Below are 24,868 nucleotides of genomic sequence, written 5' to 3' on the forward strand. Positions count from 1 at the left end.
TAAATGCCTACTGTGTGCCAGACTTTCTAATACTCATCTCCAAAATAAACAATTTGGAATAATTTTGGGATTGGCACAAGATTCTGAATTGTCTTGGACCCAACTTGTAATTACAAAACAATGGAAGAGATGGGAATAAACTCTTGAAAAGCATCAATTTGGCTTGACTTATAAAATCTCAATTAAAATGTGAATTGAGAAGGCAAGAAAGACCCACAGATAAGCATCCAAATGGAAGAGGATCAAACTGGGCGCTGGTGTAGGGGAGTGTGTGGAGTTTTGTAAGCAGTCAGATGATTTATCAACCTTTGGGCAGTTAAATGGCCAGGATCAGAGGTGGAGATTCACCAGCTGAAATACTCATGGACTCACTGACTCACTCTGATAATGTGTATTACCAGGTAAAATATTGCATTTCTTTTGAAGGATGATTGCAGTACAATGACTATGATGGGCCACATTCTAATTTATGTGGAAGTTCCAAATAATGCAGAAAAAAAATTAAGAACATGGAGCATATATATTTACATTGACTACCAGCATTTTACTCTCTAGTTCTGACATAACTGTAGGAGAAAATATCCTTAATTCCATCCTGGTGTCAGCACGAATTCAATTCTTTAGTCACCTATAATCTGAAGACAGCAAAGTAACCTTTCCCTTCCATCAGCTTTTTTGCTGCTCATAGATGTTTGAACAGGTATGAGAGAAATAAGTTCTGGCAAGCAATAACTTGCAACTGCAGCTGTTTCCATTGTTTGTGGATAAAAAGAAGACAATGCAAGTTCAGTCCACCACAAGAAGAAGCCTATTGGCTGTTGTCAGTAAAGTAAGATCACGGACCAAAAGATAACTCTTCACTGAGCCCTAATTTACTGTTTAATAACTTCCCCACAGTAGTCTGGAAGGCACAGGAACCCATGTGTTATGTCAGAAATACTTCTCTGCTGAAACACTAGTTGGCCAGAGTCAATGGGATTGGCTGGGGCTGTTCCTGACTGTTTTGCTCAAAAGCCACCAAAGACAGAAAGGCATTCTCTCATGGGGCCAAATCAGGTAGGTTTCACATGTTGTTGTTACAGGATCATTTGGGAAAGGGGCTAGGAAAAGAAAGCTAGAGCAGATAATTCATGAAAACATAACCAGATAAAGCCCTGCCCTGACATCTAATGCCTCTGCCTCCCATTCCAAGCAAGAGAGTTCTTCTGGACCTCTTAGGGAAAGGTGGCAGAGCCATCCATTGATAGAATTTAAGTCCTGGTTGCACAGCCATAAGGTTTAAATGGCATTTACCTTGCTGAGCTTTGTGGTGGGGTGAGCTGGTAATACCATATGCAATTAAAGAAATGGTAATGGAAAAGTCGTCAATAGACAATTTAGAATTTCATTAAGGACTAGAGGAAAACAGGTTTGGGATCAAAGAATCACAAGCAAGAATTCTTCCATGTTGAGGTAAAAAGCTGATAATTTTTGATGATCTCACAAGGCCAATTGGCCATGCATGCTTTTTTTTTCTTTTTTTGTTTTTTTGAGAGTCTCACACTATCACCTGGGCTGGAGTGCAGTGGCGCGATCTCCTACAGCCTTCACCTCCCGGGTTCATGCCATTCTCCTGCCTCAGCCTCCCAAGTAGCTGAGATTACAGGTACCCACTGCCATGCCCAACTTATTCTTTGTATTTTTAGTAGAAATGGAGTTTCACTGTGTTGGCCAGGCTGGTCTCAAACTCCTGACCTCGTGATCTGGTCGCCTCGGCCTCCCAGGCGAGGCTTGACTGGGACGGGAGGACCTGCCTTCATGGTACCTGACTCACACTGCTCTTGGCTGAAGCCCTCAGGTTCTTGCCATGTGGGCTTCTCCACCGGGCTGCTGTAGTGTCTCACAACATGGCAGCCAGCTTTCCTGAAAAAGAGTGATTCAAGAGAGTGAGTGAGAAGGAAGCCACAGTGCCTTTTACGACCTCTCAGGAATCTTACACGCTGACTTGTGTTGAAGGACAACTATGCTCAAGTGGAGGGAAATTCAGCTCCACTTTTTGAAGGCAGGAGTAGCAAAGAACTTGTGGGCATATTTTAAAATGACTACAGTAACGAATCAAAGTAAAAATTCTATTACTCTGTAGCAAAAAGCTATCTTTGATTATTTAACATGAACAAGTGTTCATTTATTCTCCATTATTTAACCTTAGATTGATCTCCCTTTGCTTATGTAATAGGGTATTGATATGGTTTGGATCTGTGACGTCACCCAAATCTCATGTCGAATTGTAATCCCCAGTGTTGGAGGTGGGGCCTGGCAGGAGGTGGTTGGATCATGGGGGCAGTTTCTCATGAATGACTTAGCACCATCTCCGTGGTACTATTCTTGTGATAGTGAGTTAGTGAGTCATCACTAGATCTGGTTGTTTAAAAGTGTGTGGCACCTCCCCCACCTTCCTCCGACTCCAGCCATGTGAAGTGCTTGTTCCCCCTTTGCCTTCCGCCATGATTGTAAGTTTCCTGAGGCCTCCCCAGAAGCTGAGCAGATGCCAGCATCATGCTTCCTGTACAGCCTACGGAACCATGGGCCAGTTAAACCTTTTTTAAAATATATTACCCAATTTCAGGTATTCCTTTATAGCAATGTGAGAACAGACTGATAAAGGTACTAAAGAAGAACCTCCTTTTAGGTGATAGATGACTAGGAAAGAGTGAATGTTTCTGGCTTGTTTAAAAAAAAAATAGGAATTTCCCAATTGACTTATCTGGGCATGGTTCTAGCAAAAGCCACTCAGGAGTCCAGGTAGAGAAGCCGCATCAGAACCACACCATGCCCACTCAGTTTGATTAAATTCTGTTGGCCACTTGGTGGTGGAACCTGATTGTGTTTGCTTCTACCTTTGATCAATAATGGTGTCTGTTCTGTATTGTGTATGTACCTTCTGGGACCAGAAATTTGGGAACTGGGAAGGCATGGTCAGACATGGAGTGTCATGTTCAGTGCTGAGGAAAAAAACAGTAACAAAACAAACAAAGCCAAGCCCATCTGATGGATGGGGATGGAGGAGACCTGTGGCTGTGCCATATGCAGATTCCCCAAAAGACCCCAGGGCACATGGAGAATGTGCTGCCCATGTCCCCTCGGACCTTACCTCTGCAGTGCAGGCTGGCTGATTTCCAGCGGTCACCTCTGCCTGTCTTTGTTTGAGGGCTTTTTCTAGAAGCTGGAGCTCGATCTGCCAGTTTATATTAATGCTTCTCAAGAGCAGCCCTCAACTAATACCTAATGAGAGTTGGTGCATAAATCCCCAGCTCCTTTGTCCCTCAGGTGGGATGACTCAGAGGCATGCATTTTATGCTGGCTCCTCAGCACTTCCCAGAGGGATGGAGCTCCAGTTTCCCACAGCGGTAACTGGCTTGACCATGCACACTTCATCAGCTGCCTTCTCTTTTCTCTCCATGCCCTCCTTCTTTTACTATGTTTCCTAGAACCACCTATCATATAAACTGCTTGCATTTGAACAGATCCTTGAGACAGAGTCTGCTTTTTCGGGAACCCAAATTAAGACAGTGAATGACATGACTACTGTCTTCAAATGTTTAGATGACTGTCTTGTGGAAGAGTGATCAGATCTATCAGTCAAAGAGGAGACTTAAGACCACCAGATAATATTAATAGTTATTAGAAGGTGGGTTTAGTTTAGCATAAGCATATACTATTATTATTATATCTTTATTTAGCATATACTATTACTATTTGCTGTTTAGCATATGCTATTATTCCATAGTAACTCAATATGTCTACAGATGGACTGGGTTGCATTGGAAGGTAACATACTCAGTGTCACAGAGGCCGGTTAGCCACCAGAGATCTGTGATTGATATGGAGCCCAAACCGAAGAACTTCTAAGGTCAGAGGGAGGTTTCCTGTCAAGCAAATGAAACGGAAACTTCCACCTCCCACTCGTGCAAAGGATCCTTGTAAGTCCCTAGCAACGTGTTTATATGGGCAACCATTTCTGTAAATTTGCAGATCTTTGAATCACAATTTATGAAGACCACTGTCTGTTTCTACTTCAACTTAGTTTTATTCCATGACTCTTTTAAAACAAAATTGATCAGAATTCTGGGGCTTGTAGGTAACATGTGTGCAGCATTGCTGGAAATGGATACAACCTTTTGTGAAGTTGCATGTTCTTATGCATTTCAACATATCAGATTGAATTTTAGTGTATCTGACACAGCTTGTCCTGACGAAGCATAGTGGTTCCAGATGAAACAGCATGCAAAATTGCCACTAACACAGCAAAATAGCCCGAAAAAACAAGTGACAATATCAAAACAGAAGTTTCAGTGACGAAACTCATGCACTAAGAGTGGTTTGATGACACAATTATGTCACTCTATACAATGTAACAGCAATTACAAAAGTAGTTTAATTTAGTGCATTCTTTAATTTTAGACTGTTAATAGTCTTTTCATACTTATGAACCAATCAAAATTTAAAAATGACAGGAAGGAAGTATCTTAGTGGAAACTCAAAATGTAACCTGAAAGAAAATGGCTGTAGTATTCCTCAGCTTTCAAACATTTATAATCTGTTGAGATCTCTCTTCTCTTTAGAAGTAAATATTCAGTTTTATACCTAATTTTGCATTCATAATTTTGCATGCATGATGTTTCTTCTCTGTTTCTTTTATTTACAGGGGCTCACATGTAACTGGAGCCACCTGTATGTGAGGTATGTTTTGATTCTGAGATTCTGAGTCATGAATCTTGATTCCAGGAGCTGCATGGTAACCATGCTCTTGATGTGTCTGATTAGGATTATTTTGTGGGGTGGAATAATGAGATGTGTGACCTTCTAGCTCAAAATGCAGAGAAGATTCCCAGTCATCTTTACATACAATCTTAGAACACAATGCCAAGGCCGAAGAGACCCTCTGCTATCTCTCTCTCTCTTTATTCTCTTGTCCTCCTGGTGGGTTGCGAGGGGGATCATTTTGGATGCCTACCCACATTCTCCACAAATAATTTTCTAAACTAAAGAGACACTGTAAGCGTATTAATAATAATGAAATTACATGGTAAAACTATTCTTTTGAATGCATTCAAATTTATATAATACTGCCCCAGGGATGCAAGGCATTTGATGATAATACGAATACATATGATAATTTATTAATCTGAATATTAATCAGCATGAGGAGAAAACTGAACAGTAAGACAAAATTAAAATTGACCAGTTACAAAAATGCATTATACATTCTCTGATTGCAAAAGGTTAAGGTTATGTTGGTCTAGAGAGGGAGTCAGCAAACTATGGGGTTAAATCTGCCCCTGCCTTGTTTTATATATGAAGTTTTATTAAAACACAGCCATGCTTATTTATTTATGTATTGTCAATGGCTGCTTTCATACTGCAACTACAGAGTTGGTGTGACACAGACTGCATGGCTGGCAAGGCCTAAAATATTTACCCTTTGACTTTTTACAGAAAAAATTGGCCAATCCCTAGTTTAGAGGTAAAGTTGGGCTGGGTAGGTCTCTGTGGAAGTTTGTAATAAGTATATATGAAAAGAGAAAATCCTTTTTATATTAAAAAAATTCATGAGAATCTTAATTCGATGTGGAACTCAATGAAACTACTATTGCTCCAGTTAGAGGAATTCTAAAAATTTTTAAAAATGTTTTTGGCAGTGAAAGTCATGAAGCTTCTCTATGTTCAGGTCAGGCTATTAGTGATGACTGCAGCAGGAATGGAGAAAGAACTGTGGTTGAAAAATAAGGCGTTTATATTCTTTGTACACCTCTTTATTCAGACTGCAGTTAAGATAGAATGAACTTACCCTCCTCACCCAGGGCGGGGGGGCTGTTGAAAGTGCAGAACTACTTTCCATATGAGGGCTCCAGGGCCACCCTCATAAGCTGCTTCTCCACAAGCTTAGGTCCTGCCTGCATGCCTTTTTGGTAAACACTTGAGCTCAGCTCATCCATCTACCTTTCCAGTGTCAGCAACAAACACTCCTCCCTACAACCCCATGAGTGAGTGCACATCTGTGCATGTCTGTGTGTGTGCGCGTACACACACACGCATACAGAAACACACACACACACATATGCATGCATGCACTGGACTGGCTGCATGAACTTCACAGCTCTCTGATGCTATTATATGTGAACATCACGTTATTAGCTTCCTAGAGCTGCTGTAACAAATATCCCATGAACTTTCATGTCTTCTGTGTCTTTATTTTTGCTATTTTTGTGCCTCTTATGCCTATTGAAACTCCACTCGTTCACCCCAAAAATCTGGTTGTGGAGATCATTAAACCACATTTATTTTATCTTCTTGGAGCATGTTTGAGAAATGCACTCTTCTGTTTGAGTCTGCTGTTTCTGAGCTTGCTTTCTGCATGCCTTTGAGTGAGTGAGAAGAAATTCAAAGCATTCAATTAGGGGGCTCTGGCACCTGGGCCTTCTAAACTACATTTTTAATACTTAGAGAAAAATTCTAAATTCTAAATCAAAGGGCTAGAGTCTGCAACTACAGGGAAGTTTTCCGACTCGTTTGCAGGCAAGAAGTAATGTCTTTTTAACTTCTTCAACTATAACTTCACTGTAAGCTGTATCAGGGCAAAGTTACTGTTTTAATCTTTGAGTGGCCACTGAAGCCCCCAGGGGAGTGGCTTGCACAGGAAGGCATGTTACATGTATTTATTGTAAGAAAGAATGAATGAACATGAAGGATGGATACAAAGGGATACTTGGTAGGAAGGTGAGCTATTATATTTAGATTGTGGTATGGCTTCAATGCTTGTTCCCTCTGAAACTCATGCTCAAACTTAATCCCCAATGTGGCAGTGTTGAGGGGCGGGGCCTTTAAGAGGTGATTGGGTGGTGAGAGCTCTGCCTTCATGAATGGATTAATCCAGTCATGGAGTAATGGATTGTTGGATTGTCATGGGAGTGGGACTGGTAGCTTTACAAGAAGAGGAACAGAGGTCTGAACTAGTACCTGGGCATGCTCAGCCCTCCCCACATGATGTTCTGACCCAACTTGGGACTCTACACAGAGTCCCCACCAGCCAGAAGACTCTCATCAGATGCACCCCCTTTACCCTGGACTTCCCAGCCTCCAAAACTGTAAGAAATAAATTTGATTCCTTTATAAAATTACATAGGAGAAGGCCAGGTGCGGTGACTCATGCCTGTAATCCCAGCACTTTGGGAGGCTGAGATGGGTGGATCACAACGTCAGGAATTTAAGACCAGCCTGACCAAGATGCTGAAACTCCATCTCTACTAAAAATACAAACATTAGCCAAGCATGGTGGCAGATGCCTGTAATCCCAGCCAGTTGGGAGGCTGAGGCAGCAGAATTGCTTGAACCCAGGCAGCAGAGGTTGCAATGAGCCGAGATCGAGCCACTGCACTCCAGCCTGGGTGACAGAGCAAGACTCTATCTCAAAATAAATAAATAAATAAATAAATAAATAAATAAATAAATAAATAAATAAAATTATGTAGGAGACTCCAAACAGATAAAATATGGGCATTCTATTATAAGCAACAGAAAACAGACTAATACAGATTGCTGCCTGGCATTTTAGTAGCATATTAAATGACTGTGACATGTCTGACAATTTCTCTTAGCTTGTTTGTCATCATTGCAATCTCATCAGCCATTACAGGGCTGCTATCTTGCACAATCAGGTACATTTGGTGCACAGGCTGACCTGCCTTGTGCAGCTGGCCTGAGCTAGTGCTAAGTGCATAGGTTGCAGGGTACACTTTCCCAGACTGGATTCCCAGCTTCATCATGTGCCAGTTTATCGGTACTATGAAAGTTCCTTGAAGTTCTTCAGACCTCTATTTCTTCATCTTGAAAACTGGGAGAATTAGACATCATTGTGTTGTTATGAGTATTGAATGAGGTAAGGTATGACACCCAAGGCAATGACAAATGTTTAACAAACCTGCTTTTCATGGCGCGTGCTTGTGGTTAGCTGTGACTCTTCACTAGGGACATTTCCCACTGTAAAGGATCTTAGAACAGAAAGGGTTTTGATGCTATTGTATGTGAATGTCACTGTATTAGCTTTCTAGAGCTGCTGTCACAAATAACCACAGACTAGGGGCTTAAACCAGCAGTCCCCAACCTTTTTGGCACCAGGGACTGGTTTCATGGAAGACAATTTTTCCATGAGTGGTTGAGGGGGGGTGGTTTCAGGATGATTCAAGTGCATTCTGTTTACTGTGCACTTCATTTCTATTATGATTACATTGTAATATATAATGAAATAATTATACAACTCGCCATAATGTAGAAACAGTGGGGGCCCCGAGCTTGTTTTCTTGCAACTAGATGGTCCCATTTGGGGGTGATGGAGACAGTGCCAGATCATCAGGCATTAGATTCTCATAAGGAGCCACAACCTAGACCCCTCACATGCGCAGTTCACAATAGGGTTCGAGGTCCTGTGAGACTCTAACGCCTCCACTCATCTGACAGGAGGTGGAGCTCAGGCTGTAGTGCGAGTGATGGGGAGTTGCTGTAAATACAGATGAAGCTTTGCTTGCTCACCCGCTGCTCACCTTCTGCTGTGCAACCCTCCTGCTGTGTGGTCCATTGTGTCCGTGGCCCCGGGGTTGGGGACCCCTGCTCTAGAGGAGGATCCTCTCGTGCCTGTTTCAGCATCTGATGGTTGCCAGCAATGCTTGACTCGCAGCTGAGTCACTCTAATCTCTGCCTCTGTCACCACACAGCCTTCTTTCCTCTGTATATCTGTGTCTAAACTTCCCTTCCGTTACAAAAACGTCAGTTATTCTATTAGGGACTGTCCTGCAGTATGACCTTATCTGAACTTGATTTAGTTCCCTGTTTCCAAATAAGGTCACAGTCACAGATACCAAAGGTTAGAACTTGAACATATCTTTGTGGGGGACACAATTTAGCCCACGGCAGTCAGTGATCATGAATATGGTGTAGGGAGGCGGCAGGGAGGAGAAAATTCTCCCCAAGGACTTGCACTATGACCTTAGACGCATCCTTCAAACAGCTTTAGCCCTCAGTTTCCTCATCTGTACCAGCTGTGAAATGCCCGCTAATTGGATAATGTGCTTGCCCGGATCCCTCCACTTTAACACGTGGGATTCCATGAATGATCTCAAATTCCGTATATGCTGAACCTGAATTCATGGAGGTTTCTCTGTAATCGGAGACCGACTACTGAAGAAAGCACTGCGCCTGGCGTGCAGAGGCAGGATCAGCCAGGGTGCGTTCACTTGCTGTGCTCGCCTGCCCGGTATCCCGGGAACAGTACCCTGACAGCAGCCTGACAACGGTGGAGGCCCTTCTCACACCGAAACATGTTCTCTATTTCTTTCTTTCATTCCTCAACCACTGAAATTAAAACATATTTTATTTTTACAAAACCTGCCTCCATTTTAGCAGATTACTATAGGGTCCAGCTTTGTTTCAATCATGACTATTGGCAACCTTTTTTTTTTTTTTGACACAGGGTCTCATTCTGTTGCTCAGGTTGGAGTGCAGTGGTGCAATCATAGCTCACTGCAGGCTTGACCTCCCCAGTTCAAGCCATCCTCCAACCTCAGCCTCCAGAGTAGCTGGAACTACAGGTGCACACCACCATGCCTGGCTATTTTTTTTTTTTTTTTTTTTTTTTTAGTAGAGACAAGGTCTTGCTATGTTTCCCAGTCTGGTCTGAAACTCCTAAGCTCCAGTGATCCCCCTGCCTCAGTCTCCCAAGGTGCTGGGACCACAGGCCTGAGCCACTGTGCCCAGCCTATTGGCAACTTTTGAATGCTATTAAGAGCCAGGATAAAACACACAGCTTAAAAAACAAAACAAGACAGAAAAGCTCACACAGGAACTTCAGATGTGTTTGTATTCGTTCTAAGTCTTTTGAAGCCCAACTCTTCGGGGGGTAACACTGATGTCCATGTGGTTCACTGGCTAAAAATGGACTCAGAGATTCATATCTCATGTGAACCTGAAATAAGAGGAAAAAATCCTTCGGTCTAGCAAACACTCCATAAAGAAAAATATTTGTTTCAAACTTATAAGGCAACTGAATGTATTTTATAGCCTGGAAGAACCCTTAGGGTCTCCCTAGAGCTTTATCGTGAAATAACTTTTAAATTCCAATGCTACTGAAGTCTTAGAAGTTACAGTTTTTATTATGAATGATGTTATTACCTGGGAAATAACCACCAGAATCACATTCTTTGTAAGAATTATATTGAATACAACACAAAGTGTAGCTTTTTCTGTATGCAGACATTAAACAACATAAACTTATAACAAATTGATTATGCAATTTTTTTAAATAACCAAATCACAAGGCTTTGCTGTATAAATATATTTCTAGTAACTATATACTGTATTACACACAGTAAGAACTCTATTTTGCCTTTCTATTAAGTTTTACAAGTGTGGCTTAATATAATCCTAGTCAAAATAGAAATGTAGAATTTTCATCGAGAATGATAAAATGCTCTGGAATGAAATAATGAGTAAATCTCACAACTGTGTAATTAATTTCTTGATTTATGAGGAAAGGGTTTGGAAAGGTAAAATTCAGCATGGTTCCTATTAATTTAACACTGATTATGAACTGGGGCATCTGAATTCATGAGGTTTAATTTTGAGTGAAACTTTATTTTTGAAAAAATTTGTTTTGATTATATTAATTTTTGTGGTTGCATTCAGGATGTCTCCCCTAACTGAAAATGCTCACTCATAGTAATCGAAGAAATTACCCCAAGGATCAGGGGCACAGTTTTTAAAGACATGCCCGACTCTTATATTATTTGTGATTCTTGTGGGTTACTCTAATCTCGAGTTTGTAGTTTGTTCCAGAGCAGCCCACTCACTCCCGATAGCTGGGCGGTAGAGTGGTGCAGCCTAAAGAACTTGCACCCAGGTCAAACAGACCTGACTCCAAGTGCTCTTTCCATGGCTTCCTAGGACATAACCTTGGCCTTCCTTAGCTTTGCAAAGGCTTGTGTTTCTTATCTGTAAAATGTGTCCAACTTCACAGGATAGTTAACAGGATTAAATGAGATAAATCCGGGAAGCACTCTTTAGTGCCCCGTATAAATGTTAGCCAGTGAGATAGGCCAGCACCAGCTCTTGCTCTTCTATCCCTGGCAGTGTCTAGCACTCATAATTGGCTTAGAAAATGTTTATTGAACAAAACTGAGTTGCCATTATATAGGCTGGAGGGCTCATGGAGGTAAAAGGAGATGGGATAGTTGGTTTGGATGAGATGATCTCACAGAGCCCCTTTAGGTTTAATGCTAGAGGAGCCTGTGTGGTATAAGAAGCAATGGAAATTTGGTCTTTGCTCTGGGTTCCTGGCACAGAGCTCTTAAAACTCTTGGGATCTACCGAGTGACACTGGTGATAGGAAACTCTTGTGTTATTCATAAGGAGCCTCTTTCAACCATACCTGAGTTTATGTTGATGACATAATTCTTGGTGGCCCCTAGATGGGAATTGGCTACCAGAAAGTTCAAGCCTGGATTAGAAGGTTGGAACTTTCAGCCCCATTCCACAGCCTCCAAGGGGATGGTGCATTCTGACTCCACGGGGACAGAGGCTCCCCAACTAGGGACCCTTTCAGACCTCACCCTGTGTAGCTGTTCATCTGGCTGTTCATTTTTATCCTTAGAAGAAACTGTATTGGTAAGGTTAGCATTTTCCTAAGTTCTGTGAGTCATTCTCACACATTATGGAAACTGAAAGCAGGGGCCACCTAAGAACTCTGCAAATTTGTAGCAAAGCCAGACAGAACTGTAGCAAAGCCACAACATTCCATTTGTGATTGGTATTTGAGGTGAGGACAGTCTTTTGAGACTGAATCCTTAAGCCTGTGGAGTCTGATGCTGACTCTGGGTGGTTTGTGTCGGAATTGAATATGACTGTTGGACACCCACTTGGTTTTGAAAAGTCAGAGAATCTGACAGCCTCTGAGGTTCATTTCTGCTAAGTTTTGTAACCCATCACATCTCGGCTGGGACCGGGGGAGGTGTGTGTATTTCTTCTTGGGGTCTCCACAGTGTGTGTGCAGTTGCATTGATGGGGGGTTGTGTTTCTCTTCTGGACTGCTGCTATCAGATGGGCGTTTCAGGGTGACAGATTAGTGGCCTAGATGAGCAACGACAGAGCTAACAGTCAAGAAAATAGGGAGGTTGGCTCCCATTGCCACGGTCACCCTTGAACTGCAAACATGAAGCTGCACGTAAACCACCTCACATGACCATAGGTGCAAAACACTGCCCAATCCAGACAGAAAATATGCCCCTCAGCCGCTAGGATTTTCTCATTCACTGTGAATCTTTTTTGGTAATGGACAAGGTGCAGTAAATATATGAATAAACACACAAATAAATAGGTCTCCTCTTCATGTTAATGTCACTAGGATGAGTCTTGTTCTAAGGAGTTTCCATGTCCCCAGAAATCACGTCTCACCTCATGATTCATATTTTCCATTTTGAAATGCTTTCCCACAAGCCATTTTCTTTCAGGTTCTGGGCCTATGAAGCAAAATTAATTTACTTACCTCTTTTCTGTGGTGTCAGCTCAGCCCTGTTAAGTTGGATGCTAGAGGACATGTGTTACAACGCTCCATGAGAACTAAAAAGGTTTTCCAGCTTGTAAATTGCTTTTTGTTTATTTAACTGTGTCTTTCACGGACTATATATTCTGCATATTCCTCTGAGGTCTTCTGTAAGTTAACAATTAAAAAACCACTGACCTATAATCATATTAAAACTCCCATTTTGTCTCCAGTTTACCCATAATAGAATCCTCATACAGGAGCGGGGCAGAAGTCTTGTGAATAGCCAATCTTGCATCTAAAACACTAGTGCTTTGTGGAGTAACTAGGGATTGTAAATTCAAACTGCGAGCCATTTTATTATTGTAAATACTGTCATTATCATACAATTGCAAAACATTCCAAATTTTATTCATCAAGGTAGTCATCTCCTGATCAGTTTATTTATTTTCTTTTGGTCAGTCATCTCCTGATCAGTTTATTTATTTTCTTTTGGTCAGAGTTATAGACCTTTCCAACAGGTAAAAATGAAAGTAGTTCCTAGTGAAAAAAAGAGCTTCCAGGTTCTTTGCAAGTGATGAATGAATCCTGGTTCTCTCAGTGATTCAAAATCAAGAGGCCATTCTCACAATCACCTGAGGGACTGGAATACATCACTTAAGCAGCTTGTCCTCTCAAAAAGTAGTTTAAGCTTGGGACGTTTGAAGTGTTAGTCGAAATTTGTTTCCGTAGCTTAACTTTGTCCTTATTAATCTTCCGGGTTAGTCCCTTGGCCTGTTTCTGAGTAGAAAATTCAAAGTATTTGTTTAAAACAACAATGACGCTGAATGTCTGCCAGGTTTTGATTACCTAGACAAGTAATAATGTCTGTCGTGTTAATGACAGCATGATCTAAATTTCATAATTCAGTTTTATTGTGAGTTGTATTATGAAAAAAAAGGAGACAAGTTTAAAGCTGCAGGTATGCATAGCCATTCATCCAGTCAGTCTCTGTGTGGTGTGGTTGTTTAGACTTTTCAACAATAATTAAGGTTGATTTTTGCACAATTATTTGGATTACTATGTGGTTAAGCCAATTCAGTCATTATGACTGCTAAGATAATAGACTATTCTGTTATATTTATATTGGCCATGTTAGGACAAATGAGGCTATATTTTAAGGAAATGTAACTGGCTAATTAAGTGGGATGATCTCAGTGGATACAAAAGGGATACAGAGTTATTTATTTTTCTCATCATGGCTTTGTCCAATCTGTGTTCCCTGACCCAGGATAGCACCTTAGGCAGGTCTCATTGCTTTTGAATGGCTCTCAGTTGTAAGAACAATCTAAGGTAGCTATGATTCACTTTCAGGAGCTATAATGTCTCCTTGAGTCTCAATCAAAACTTCAATCTCTCATTCCATCCAGAGCTTCTTCCCTCTCCACCCCTGGCCTCACCTTGGCTCAGAAACACAGCAGGAGGGGCCAGTTCCTTCTCTCTTTTTCTCCCTCTCCTTGTCCTTCCGACCTCTTCTTCAAAATGCCCTCTCTGGCCTCTGGGAAGGGGTCTGTTGGGCCCTCCCACTTTGGGCTCAGGGCAGGAGGAAGAAGCTCTCGAATTAGTGCTTGATAACATTCTCTAATTGCTCTTTTCTATCACTGGCCTTTCTTACATAAGCTGGAGGTGGACTTCAGGAATTTTTCTCAATCGTTCTCAGCATTTGGGCTATACTCAAACTATGTGATAAAAAGTGCCATTAAACATCTTTTTACAGATGCATATCTCACAGCACAGATATATGCCAGTGTAGAAACTTGTCTTTATATAATCAGAGGCTTGTCTCTTCAGAGACAAATATTAGTCCTAGAAGTTCTTTAGTAGAGTCCCTAGAAGGGACTCTAGGGAGTAGAAAAGAATAGCCAACATGGAGCTTGGGAAACTACTGCTTTTCGCTTTAGGGCCTGGACGATCTGTGTGTCTTATTAGATTGTGTCTGTCATGCGCATGGTAAGATGATGCTGGTGTCCATATTGACACGGTGGTCCCCATTTGTTGGAAATAGAATTGGGACCATCTAGTTTCTCTTGGTACCACCTCTGGGGGAGAAGGTGGGTGGTCTGAATAATGTGGAGAGAAATTTTGAGCTTTGTGCTAATTTAATTTGTTTATATTTTCATTTAGCTATTCTGTTGGAAACATTAAATCAATGTGGATGAGTTTTTGAAGAATATAGTCTAGAAAATTCAATTATTTAGTGCCTGGAAGGGTTTTGAAGATTAAAATGCTATGTAAAAATGTGTAAATATTTATTATTACAATTAAATACATGTTTGCTCCATGCAATTAAATTTTATTGTCAAAATGGTTTGCATAACTCAAAACACATTTTGCATTATTCGTGTTTCATCTTTTCCTAATGCTCCCAGGCAGAATTAGAAATTGCTTTCCTCTGTTGTTCCCATAGCTTTTTCTTTATACCTTCATTTTAGTTAGATTCAATTTCATTCGATTTCTTTTCATTTCAAATAACACTTGTTAAGTGTAAACTATGTTCTAGGTACTGTGCTAGGCCTTGAAGAACAAAACATTGAATCATACCCTCCAGCAAGCATTGTGTGTGTGTGTGTGTGTGTGTGTGTGTGTGTGTGTGAACTTTAATGCAATTAGTTCCATGGTAGGAACAAAATTAAGAGAGGCAGGGGGGAGGGGACATTTATCATTGTTCCTGGTGCTGAAGAGTTTAAAGGTAAACAATTTTGAATGCTTTCAGCAAAACTGCATCCTTTCTTTTGTGAAAGGATTCAAATCTTTGTGGACGGATGGAGAAAGTTCTCCTCTTCTCCACTCCTAAAGAAGAGGCACAAGAGAAAACTATGGTGGCAAAATTTTCCTTTCACTAGTTTTGCTCTTGAACTTGATGAACACACTTTTGCAAACTGGAAATATTTCTGAGGTTTCCACACTGTTCAGATTTCCAGCAAGTCTTGCCAGTGGTAATGGCAGACTTCTTCCTGGAGTTAGGAAGTTTTCTTCAGTTGCTCATAACTCTGGCTTGTTTACTGAGGAATTAATCCTGAATATTAAACAGTTGGTATTCTAGAGAAAATCACTGGTAAGGAACAGGACTTATGAGTATAGAGTCACAGCAAATGTCAGAATTAGAAAATCAAGATATGGGCTGGGTGCGGTGGCTCACGCCTGTAATCCCAGCACTTTGGGAGGCCGAGGCAGGTGGATCACCTGAGGTCAGGTGTTTGAGACCAGCCTGGCCAACATGGTGAAACCCTGTCTCTACTGAAAATACAATAATTAGGTGGACATGGTGGTGGGCGCCTGTACTACCAGCTACTCGGGAGGCTGAGGCAGGAAAATTGCTTGAACCTGGGAGGCGGAGGTTGCAGTGAGCCGAGATCATGCCATTGTACTCCAGCCTGGGCGACAAGACAAAACTCAGTCTCAAAAAAAAAAAAAAAAAAAAAAGAAAGTCAAGATTTGGACATATTTCCTTAAGAGGATTAGCAGAGTTTTTAAAGGGGAAGGACCTTAAATAGACTAAACTAAGCAAAATATATATATATAAAAATATATATATATAAAAGTTAAAATACAAAAAGGAAGGATGATAATTACAAACCATTTGTCTTTGTTTAAAAAGCAAGATAGAAGTCACCCACATTAAACATATTTATTGTTGAAATGTTGGATTCTGAAGAGGATAAGAAAAACACTTTTCTGCTTAATTCTTGTCTATAAACATGTTTCATAACATATTAAAAGCTCCTTAAAAGCAAAAACCTTTTTAAACCATTTTGGTCAGGCAACAAGTTTGATGGAATATGGGCTTAACTGAGTGTAAAAGACCAATAAAATAAATAAAATGATGAAAGATAGGAACAAAAGAAAGTGAAGGGAAAAATTACAGAATAAATGAAGTAATTTTCATTTCTTACATGCCCTAAAACAAATTATAGAAGACATAAATTTTTATTCCTTGAGAATTTGGAAAAAATCTACTAGCAAAATGATCTGGTTCCAGATTCTTTTTTGATAAGTAGTTCTTTGATTATTTTTTCACTTTATTTTATTGTTACTGCTGTAGCATATTTTACTGTTTCTGGTTTCAGTTTTGGAAATTTGTATTTCTCAGACAATGTCCAGATTCTGGAATGTATTAGCATAGGGTTAAACATGGTACAAGAATTGCATTATACAAGCTTATACTAATCTATTTAGACAAATTCCCTTCCTATGAATTGTTGCATACTCTACCATTTCTAAATCTGTATTATTACTATTATTTGTCTTCATTTAATTCTTCAGACATGATTTATTTTGCTTATTTTTTCTTAAGTATAAAGTTCTTGAATTTGTTGACCAATTCCTAATCTTATTATTTTGAGATTTCTACCTCTATTATTTTCTTTTTTCGCTTTATTTTAGGTATATGTGATGTTTTTATAGCTTCTAGATTTCAATAATTAGTTTTTGTTTTTTCAGCCTTTCTTGAATTACAGTGAAAGCTTTTAAAACTTTGAATTTGTTTCTGGGTACAATTTTGAGCAAATTCCTTAAGTTTTAATATATACAGTTCTAATTCCTGTTTCTTCTAAATAGTATGCATTTTTATAGTAGCACAGTAGTATGTATATTAAACATACATATACAAATACACTTGTGTTTGTGTGTCTATATTATAAATCTCCAATAGACACTTATAAGCATAGGTATATTGTTAAAATTTTAGCTTCAGGGGGTGCATGTGTGGGTTTATTATATGCATGTATTGCATGATGCTGAGGTTTTGGTTTCAATTGAACCCATCACCCAAATAGTGAACATGGTACCCAATAGATAGTTTTTTTCCTCCCCTGGTAAATATATATTCTTATTTATTTATTTATTTACTTAATTATTTCGAGATGGAGTTTCACTCTTGTTGCCCAGGCTGGAGTACAATGGCATGATCTTGGCTCAATGCAATCTCCACCTCCTGGTTCAAGCAATTCTCCTGCCTCAGCCTCCTGAGTAGCCAGGATTACAGACACCCACCACCACACCTGGCTAACTTTTCGTATTTTTAGTAGAGACGGGTTTTTGCCATGTTGGCCAGGCTCGTGTCGAATTCCTGACCTCAGGTGATCCACCTGCTTTGGCCTCCCAAAGTGCTGGGATTACAGGCATGAGCCACCGTGCCTGACCATAAATGTAAATTCTTAAATGAATACAGACAGGTATTAAATTAAATATATTGGTCAAATATTCCTGGGCTTCTTTTGTAACTTTACAGTATCTCCCTCCTTCTCAGTATGTAAACATATTTGACCTTAGAAATTCTTCTCTCAATGCTGGTACTTCTTTGAGGAAGTGCTGCCTCTCCCCTTACATGCACTGTATTTAGAAGTGTTGGCCACACTTTCACATACCAGGACTTCATTACTTGCTCCCCTGAAGCAAAAGGTTTGCATCCTTAAATTTCAAACCTTTTAGCATTCATTGAGAATCTACTCAAGGTAGGCAGTAAAGGTGTGATGAGATCTGTGATCTGAAAGAGCTTGCACTGGGTTTGAATTCCAAGGCTCACATCAAGGTCCTCTGACTTTGCTTGGTAGGAGACAGACTTATTCCGAAGCTAGTTAGGAAGAATGGAGAACAAAGGCAGAACAGTGGCTTCTCTGAGCAGTGGCTTCATTATGCTTTCCTCTTCTTACCCTTTTCTAGCCCAGAGAGGTTAAGAGTGGCGAGAGGAAAGGGCAGGCTGACAGGTTTGAGCAACTCTGGCTTTGAGGTCACAAGCATGGACAGCAGGACCAGTCTCCATGAATCTGGAAGGTGAATGCCATGACCAAGCTGCCAAGAACTTTTGTCTCTTTAGCAAGGGGTCAGTGGGACCCAGAGGAGGATATCCAGAGGTTTGGCTGATAATTTGTAGCTGTCAGGTCTTCCACTCAGAGTGGGGGCCCTATTTCCTCTCCTTCTACTTATAGGAATGCGATACCCTTTTTAATGTACTCTGGGACCCCCACCTTAACAGATGATTCTTATCTAATGTTACAGATCATGTTTTTCTGGGCACCGTCTCATCCCTTGTGTGACCCCCAAATTTTTAAGCCACTGCACTACTCTGCTATATATAACCCAAAGTGCCTTCTAATTTAAAATCAGCAAACACAATTTATATATACAATATTTATTTATCTTGCCCTCCTGAAGCAGAGATTGATTATTATAGAATATTGTGGCTAGAAAAAGTGGCATCCCCTATCGGGGAAAACCCCACCTCCAATATTCAACATGGGTTCTTTACTATTTCCCTAAGCATCAGCTGGTCTGAGAAATAAAGGGAAAGAGTACAAAAGAGAGAAATTTTAAAGCTGGGTGTCCGGGGGAGACATCACAGGTCAGCAAGTTTCTGATGCTCCTTGAGCCGTAAAACCAGCAAGTTTTTATTAGCAATTTTCAAAAGGGGAGGGAGCGTACGAATAGGGTATGGGTCACAGAGATCACATACTTCACAAGGTAATAAAATATCACAAAGCAAATAGAGGCAGGGTGAGATCACAGGACCACAGGACGGGGCAAAATTAAAATTGCTAATGAAGTTTCAGGCACGCATTGTCATTGATAACGTCTTATCAGGAGACAGGGTTTGAGAGCAGACAACTGGTCTGACCAAAATTTATTAGGTGGGAATTTCCTCGTCCTAATAAGCCTGGTAGCGCTACAGGAGACTGGGGCTTATTTCATCCCTTTGTCTTCAACTGTAAAAGAGAGCCACCCCTAAAGCGGCCATTTTAGAGGCCTCCCCTCAGGGATGTATTCTCTTTCCCAGGGATGTTCCTTGCTGAGAAAAAGAATTCAGCGATATTTCTCCTATTTGCTTTTGAAAGAAGAGAAATATGGCTCTGTTCTGCCCAGCTCATGGGTAGTCGGGGTTTAAGGTTATCTCCCTTGTTCCCTGAACATTGCTGTTATCCTGTTCTTTTTTCAAGTTGCCCAGATATCATATTGTTCAAGCACACGTGCTCTACAAACAATTTGTGCAGTTAACGCAATCATCACAGGGTCCTGAGGCGACATATATCCTCCTCAGCTTACGAAGATGATGGGATTAAGAGATTAAAGTAAAGACAGGCATAGGAAATCACAAGGGTATTGACTGGGGAAGTGATAAGTGTCCATGAAATCTTCACAATTTATGTTCAGAGATTGCAGTAAAGGAAGGCATACGAAATTATAAACATATTAATTTGGGGAACTAATAAACGTCCATGAAATCTTCACAATTGATGTTCTTCTGCCATGGCTTCAGCCAGTCCTTCTGTTCAGGGTCCCTGACTTCCCGCAACAACTCCCTCTGACCCCGACTCAGACACCCGACCTTTTCAGTGTTTGGGGTTCAAGGCTCCTTTGCCATTCAGGTTCCTCTGCTCTTCCCTCTCACTGTCCAGCCAGGCAGCCCTGTAGGAGCCATGCAGGACTTCTCGTGGGCTCTAGATCACATGACTTTATGTATTTGCATCTTCTTTTCTTTCTGACATGCCTTTGAAGCCTGTTTTTACCTATATCTGACAAACTTCTGCATGGTCTGCAAGACCCAGTTCCCTACAACCTCTAGGAGTCAAGCCTCTGTTGAATAACACTGACAGTCATTGATCTCAAAGTAGCTTTTAGCAAATAAAAATAACTAAATGCAGAGGTGCTGTGACTTCAGAGAATCCCAGAGTTGGTGAGGTCATCAGGACAGGCTTCTTCTCCATCTCAACTTCCCTCCATGTGGATGTCAGTCTCTCCAGGTCACGGTAAGGATGCTTGCTGGCAGCTCCACCAGACTTGCATGTCCCTATCTCAGAAGAAGAGAGTTCCAGCAGAAGTCTCTGAGGAATGGTTTGCATTGGCCTAGCTTGTGCCATGTACCCATCCTTGAACCAGTGTCTATGGCAGAGAGACACTGTGTCCAGGGTGTAATTGGAAGGGCTCCTTCAAATGATATAAAAAGAGGCACTGGATTACCAGAAGACAGGGGAAAGGGTGCTGAGTATGCAGAAACAACAAAGGTGAAACATTCTACACAAAACCTTTCCTGTCTCTCTTATATTTAGCTACTTCTATCTCTGTTCTCCCATTGTACTTTCTTATTTCCCTCTTAGAGCACTTACTGCATTGTACAGCAATACCTACTTACTTGTTTCACTTTGCTATTTGTAGAATTAAGTGAAGGTTCTCTCTGTTATTTTTATCTATCACAATGCAATGCACATGACAGGTGCTCCATAAAGGCTTACCAAATAAGCCTTGTTTTGAATTAAAAGACAAGAGTTTGAATGTGGGGAAGATTATGGCAAGTGAATGTGGTGGCTTTAAATACAGATGCTCCGGCCGGGCGCGGTGGCTCAAGCCTGTAATCCCAGCACTTTGGGAGGCCGAGACGGGCGGATCACGAGGTCAGGAGATCGAGACCATCCTGGCTAACACGGTGAAACCCCGTCTCTACTAAAAAAAATACAAAAAACTAGCCGGGCGAGGTGGCGGGCGCCTGTAGTCCCAGCTACTCGGGAGGCTGAGGCAGGAGAATGGCATGAACCCAGGAGGCGGAGATTGCAGTGAGCTGAGATCCGGCCACTGCACTCCAGCCTGGGCGACAGAGCGAGACTCCATCTCAAAAAAAAAAAAAATAAAAATAAATAAATAAATAAATAAATAAATAAATAAATAAATACAGATGCTCCTCAACTTAAAGGGGGTTATGCCCCAATAAATCAACTTTAAGTCAAAAATATCGTAAGTCAAAAATGCATTTAATACCCCATAAATTCATTGTGGGGTCAAAAAAATCATAAATGGAACAATAATAAATTGGAGATCATTTATATGTCCACAAATTCTTTAACACCCTTCCCTTCCAAAGCTGGAGTCAATTCCCTTTTTCTTGAATGTCGGCTGCACTTAGTGACACACTTATAACAAATAGAATAAAGAGGAAATATTGATGTGCAACTTTGGCAACTTTGGAGACTGTAAAAGACAAATGGCCTCCTGCTCTCTCTCTCTCTCTCTCTCTCTCTCTCTCTCATATCAGATGCTCAGGGGAAAGCCAGCTGCCATGCTGTGAGGATACTCAGGCAACCCTGTGGAGGGGCTCATATGGTAAAGAGCTGAAACCTTCTGCTCAGGCCAGTGAGAAGCAGTGGCATCCCGTCAGCAGCCATGTGAGTGAACCATCTTGAGAGCAGGTCACCCAGTCTCAGTCAAGACTTCAGAAGAGGGTGGCCTCAACTGACACCTAAGCAACCTCATGAAAGACCCTGAGCCAGAACCACCTAGCTAAGCCACTCCGTGCTTCCTAGCCCCCAGGAACTGTGAGAGATGATAAATGTTTGACTCTTTTAAGTTGGTAAATTTGGGGTTAATTTGTTATGCAGCAATAGACAACTGTTACAGTGCATAAGAGCTTCACAGAGAAGTGCAATGAGGGTTAAAGAAGGGAGAGGTGATATCCACACATGAGGATAGACAGCAGAAAACTCTCCAAAGGAGAGGGGGGGCGTTGGAGATGGGTCTCTCAGAGGACTGACCCCACTTGTGCATATGGAGAAGAGAAGTAACATTTCAGGAAAAAGAACAAGGAGATGGAAAAGTGAAGATCATGCTCAGGGCCTAGGGACAGTCTCAGTGATTTACCTCAATGGTGCAAGTAAGAAACCAGTGGGAGATGATCAGGAAAGGTGGTGGTACTCAAAAGTAAAGCACCCTATGTGCATCCTCTTTCTCACTCAAACCCCTAAGGACGACCGTCTCTACTGTTTGGTCCTTGAACCTCTTCTCTTTCATTACTGAGTTGCTTGTTGATCTCCCCCACATCTGAGATGTTAATCAATTTCTACTGAATTGTTTAAGATGCAACCCAGTGATTCAGTCTCACACCGCCAACGGTTTGCTTGTCTTCTGCACCTGCATATGCTACCAGCAACTCAAATACTTTGTCTCTTAAATCCATCTTTCCTTCCAGCCATCCTGCCTTCAATCTCAAGAATGGCCCTGCTGTGGTTGACATCTCCCAGGTCGTTACCCCACGGGTTATGAATCTGGGTATAGATGTGGAAATCCAAGAGGCAAACAATCTCATGGAATGTTTCCAAGGACAGAATTTAGCACCACTGGATAGAAGTCTGTGGGACATTTCAGGGGAAGCATTGTCCATATCACTACCTTTAGAGTTTGCCACCTCCAGCCCCAACTGAAGAACACACATTTGTCGTCCACATACCTACGCTGTTTACCAACTGTGGGATGGATGCCTGTTTTTGATCACATTGAAAGCAGCAACTTTCCTTTTATTCTAATCCCGAATGCAGCTGCTCTCAGGCATATGCGTATCCATCCTGGTCTGGTTAAAGATGAGGTTAAAGAGGTAGTTAGTCCCTGAGGCTAAAAACCTCATTGCCTTGGCATCTCTCTGCAGTTCAATGTCAAGTCTCATCAATTCTGCCTTCCCATGGTCTCTGGCTTTCAGGCCCTGCCTTACAGCCAGGCTGTGCCACAACCCACAGGTTCTCCACCTGGCTGCAGTTGAGAGTCCCGGAATGTTTTGAAAAACTCCCTTGCCTGGATTTCACCCAAGACCAATTAAATCAGAATATCTGGGGGTGGCGTCTAGACATCTCATTGTTTGAAAGTTCATCCAGCAACTGGAATGTGCGGTCAGGGTGGAGGAGAAAAAGACTTGCCCATGCAGACCTGACCTGGCTGCGCTCGTTAATTACTCCCACCTGGGAAATCATTCGCACTTTCCGAGAATCAATTTGCAATTCTATAAAATGCAATAATACTTTCCAAGCAGGATTACCGAAGGAGCAAATGAAACAGTGGTATGAAAAGATGTGAAAATGTAAAGAAGTAGGTATTACTATTGTGATGATCACACTGTTACTGCTACTCGGTCTAATTCTAGTCTAATCACCTCCATGGGAACTGGGGAAATGGCTTTCTAGTCGCATGCTTTTCCTCCGGTAGCTGCTCTCCGACTCACCCTTTATACCAGGGCCAGGTCAGCTTCTCTAAATCATCCTTTTGCCCAAAAACAATCCTGCTTTTTCATTTCTACCAAACTAAGTCCACCACTCTACACCTACTTAAGTTGAAACCCAAAGAATTTTTCTAACCTTATTTTCTATTTCCTAAATATGGCCCATGTATGTCCAACCGTCACCACCCAGCTAGCCAGTCAGCCAACCAGGGTTTCAGTTTCTATCATATGACAGCACTGTGCTAGAACTGTGGGAAAATGCGAAGATGAAGCAGAGGCACATGAACCAAGAAGCTGACCATCAGAAGCTCATAGAAATGATCAATTTTAGATCAATACAATCCCTGAAGCCATCTTTAATCTTCCCATCTCTCTGCCTCTGTATTCTCTAACACAAAGGTGTGCCCAATGCTCACTGGCTCTTGAATAATTCTTGAAAAAGCTTTGAAAGATGAATAGATACAATGTTCAATTACCAAATGGAAAAATAACTTGTGTCTGTTCCCCAGATCACAACAGTTGGTAGACCTGGCTTCATGGGCATGTGACCTGTACAATCACACAAGGTCCCACACTCAGAAGGGTTCAACATGTGGTTTAATGCTCTGCTGTCATCATCTTGAAATTCTTAATAACTTTTGGGCAGGCACCTTACATTTCCATTTTGCATTGGGGCCTACACAATGATAGTGAGTGATAATGTTTGATTATTCATCGATTTTCTTTTTTATTGTTTTAAAAAGGATTTAAGACAGTATTAAAAATGGCTAAAATGAAGGAAGATAAAATTTAAAAGCAGTTCTTTAATGAGGCAAAGGAAAAACAAGATTAGGAAGTTAAGATGGAGTGGGGACTGAGTTCACTCCCTTGGAAAGCATGTCAGGATGGCCAATTCACCTGCTGGAAATTGCCCATGGCAATCCCAGCAGCCATGCTGAGAAGGAAGGAATGACCAGTTATAAGATGTGCCTTAAACATGATCAGTGGCTAACGAAGAAGCACAAATATCCTTGACAGGAGACCAGTGGGAAATTTCTCTCATTGGTCTTCATAATTGGGATACGCTAAAATACTCTTTAGGGACAACGTGACTGGCAACTTCCAAACCGTGAACCCAGCAACAAGTGGCACCAGGTCAGTTCTTTTGATGTTCCTCACACTGGAGGCAACACATAATTTGGTACAATTGCTTAGCATAGCTTTGCCCATGGCAGGGGCTCAGCCCATATGTGCCCACTGAGTGAATGAATGAATAAATACGATGGGGTACACGAAGCAAAGTAGATGTCTGTCTCTGG

At 41.3% G+C, this 24,868-nt stretch overlaps 1 protein-coding gene across 1 annotated transcript in view; it reads left to right on the forward strand.

Annotated features, from left to right (window-relative positions):
- Window positions 1–18,385: 18,385 nt before the first annotated feature.
- LOC144336456 (uncharacterized) overlaps window positions 18,386–24,868 on the forward strand; it is a 34,890-nt gene continuing 28,407 nt past the window's right edge. Inside the window, exons 1-3 of the mRNA XM_077975096.1 lie at window positions 18,386–18,456; window positions 21,624–21,753; window positions 24,651–24,704. Coding sequence (XP_077831222.1) covers window positions 18,386–18,456; window positions 21,624–21,753; window positions 24,651–24,704 — 255 coding nt within the window. The remainder of the gene's footprint in view (window positions 18,457–21,623; window positions 21,754–24,650; window positions 24,705–24,868) is intronic.

This window comes from Macaca mulatta, chromosome 18, assembly GCF_049350105.2.
Source record: "Macaca mulatta isolate MMU2019108-1 chromosome 18, T2T-MMU8v2.0, whole genome shotgun sequence".
NCBI lineage: Eukaryota > Metazoa > Chordata > Mammalia > Primates > Cercopithecidae > Macaca > Macaca mulatta.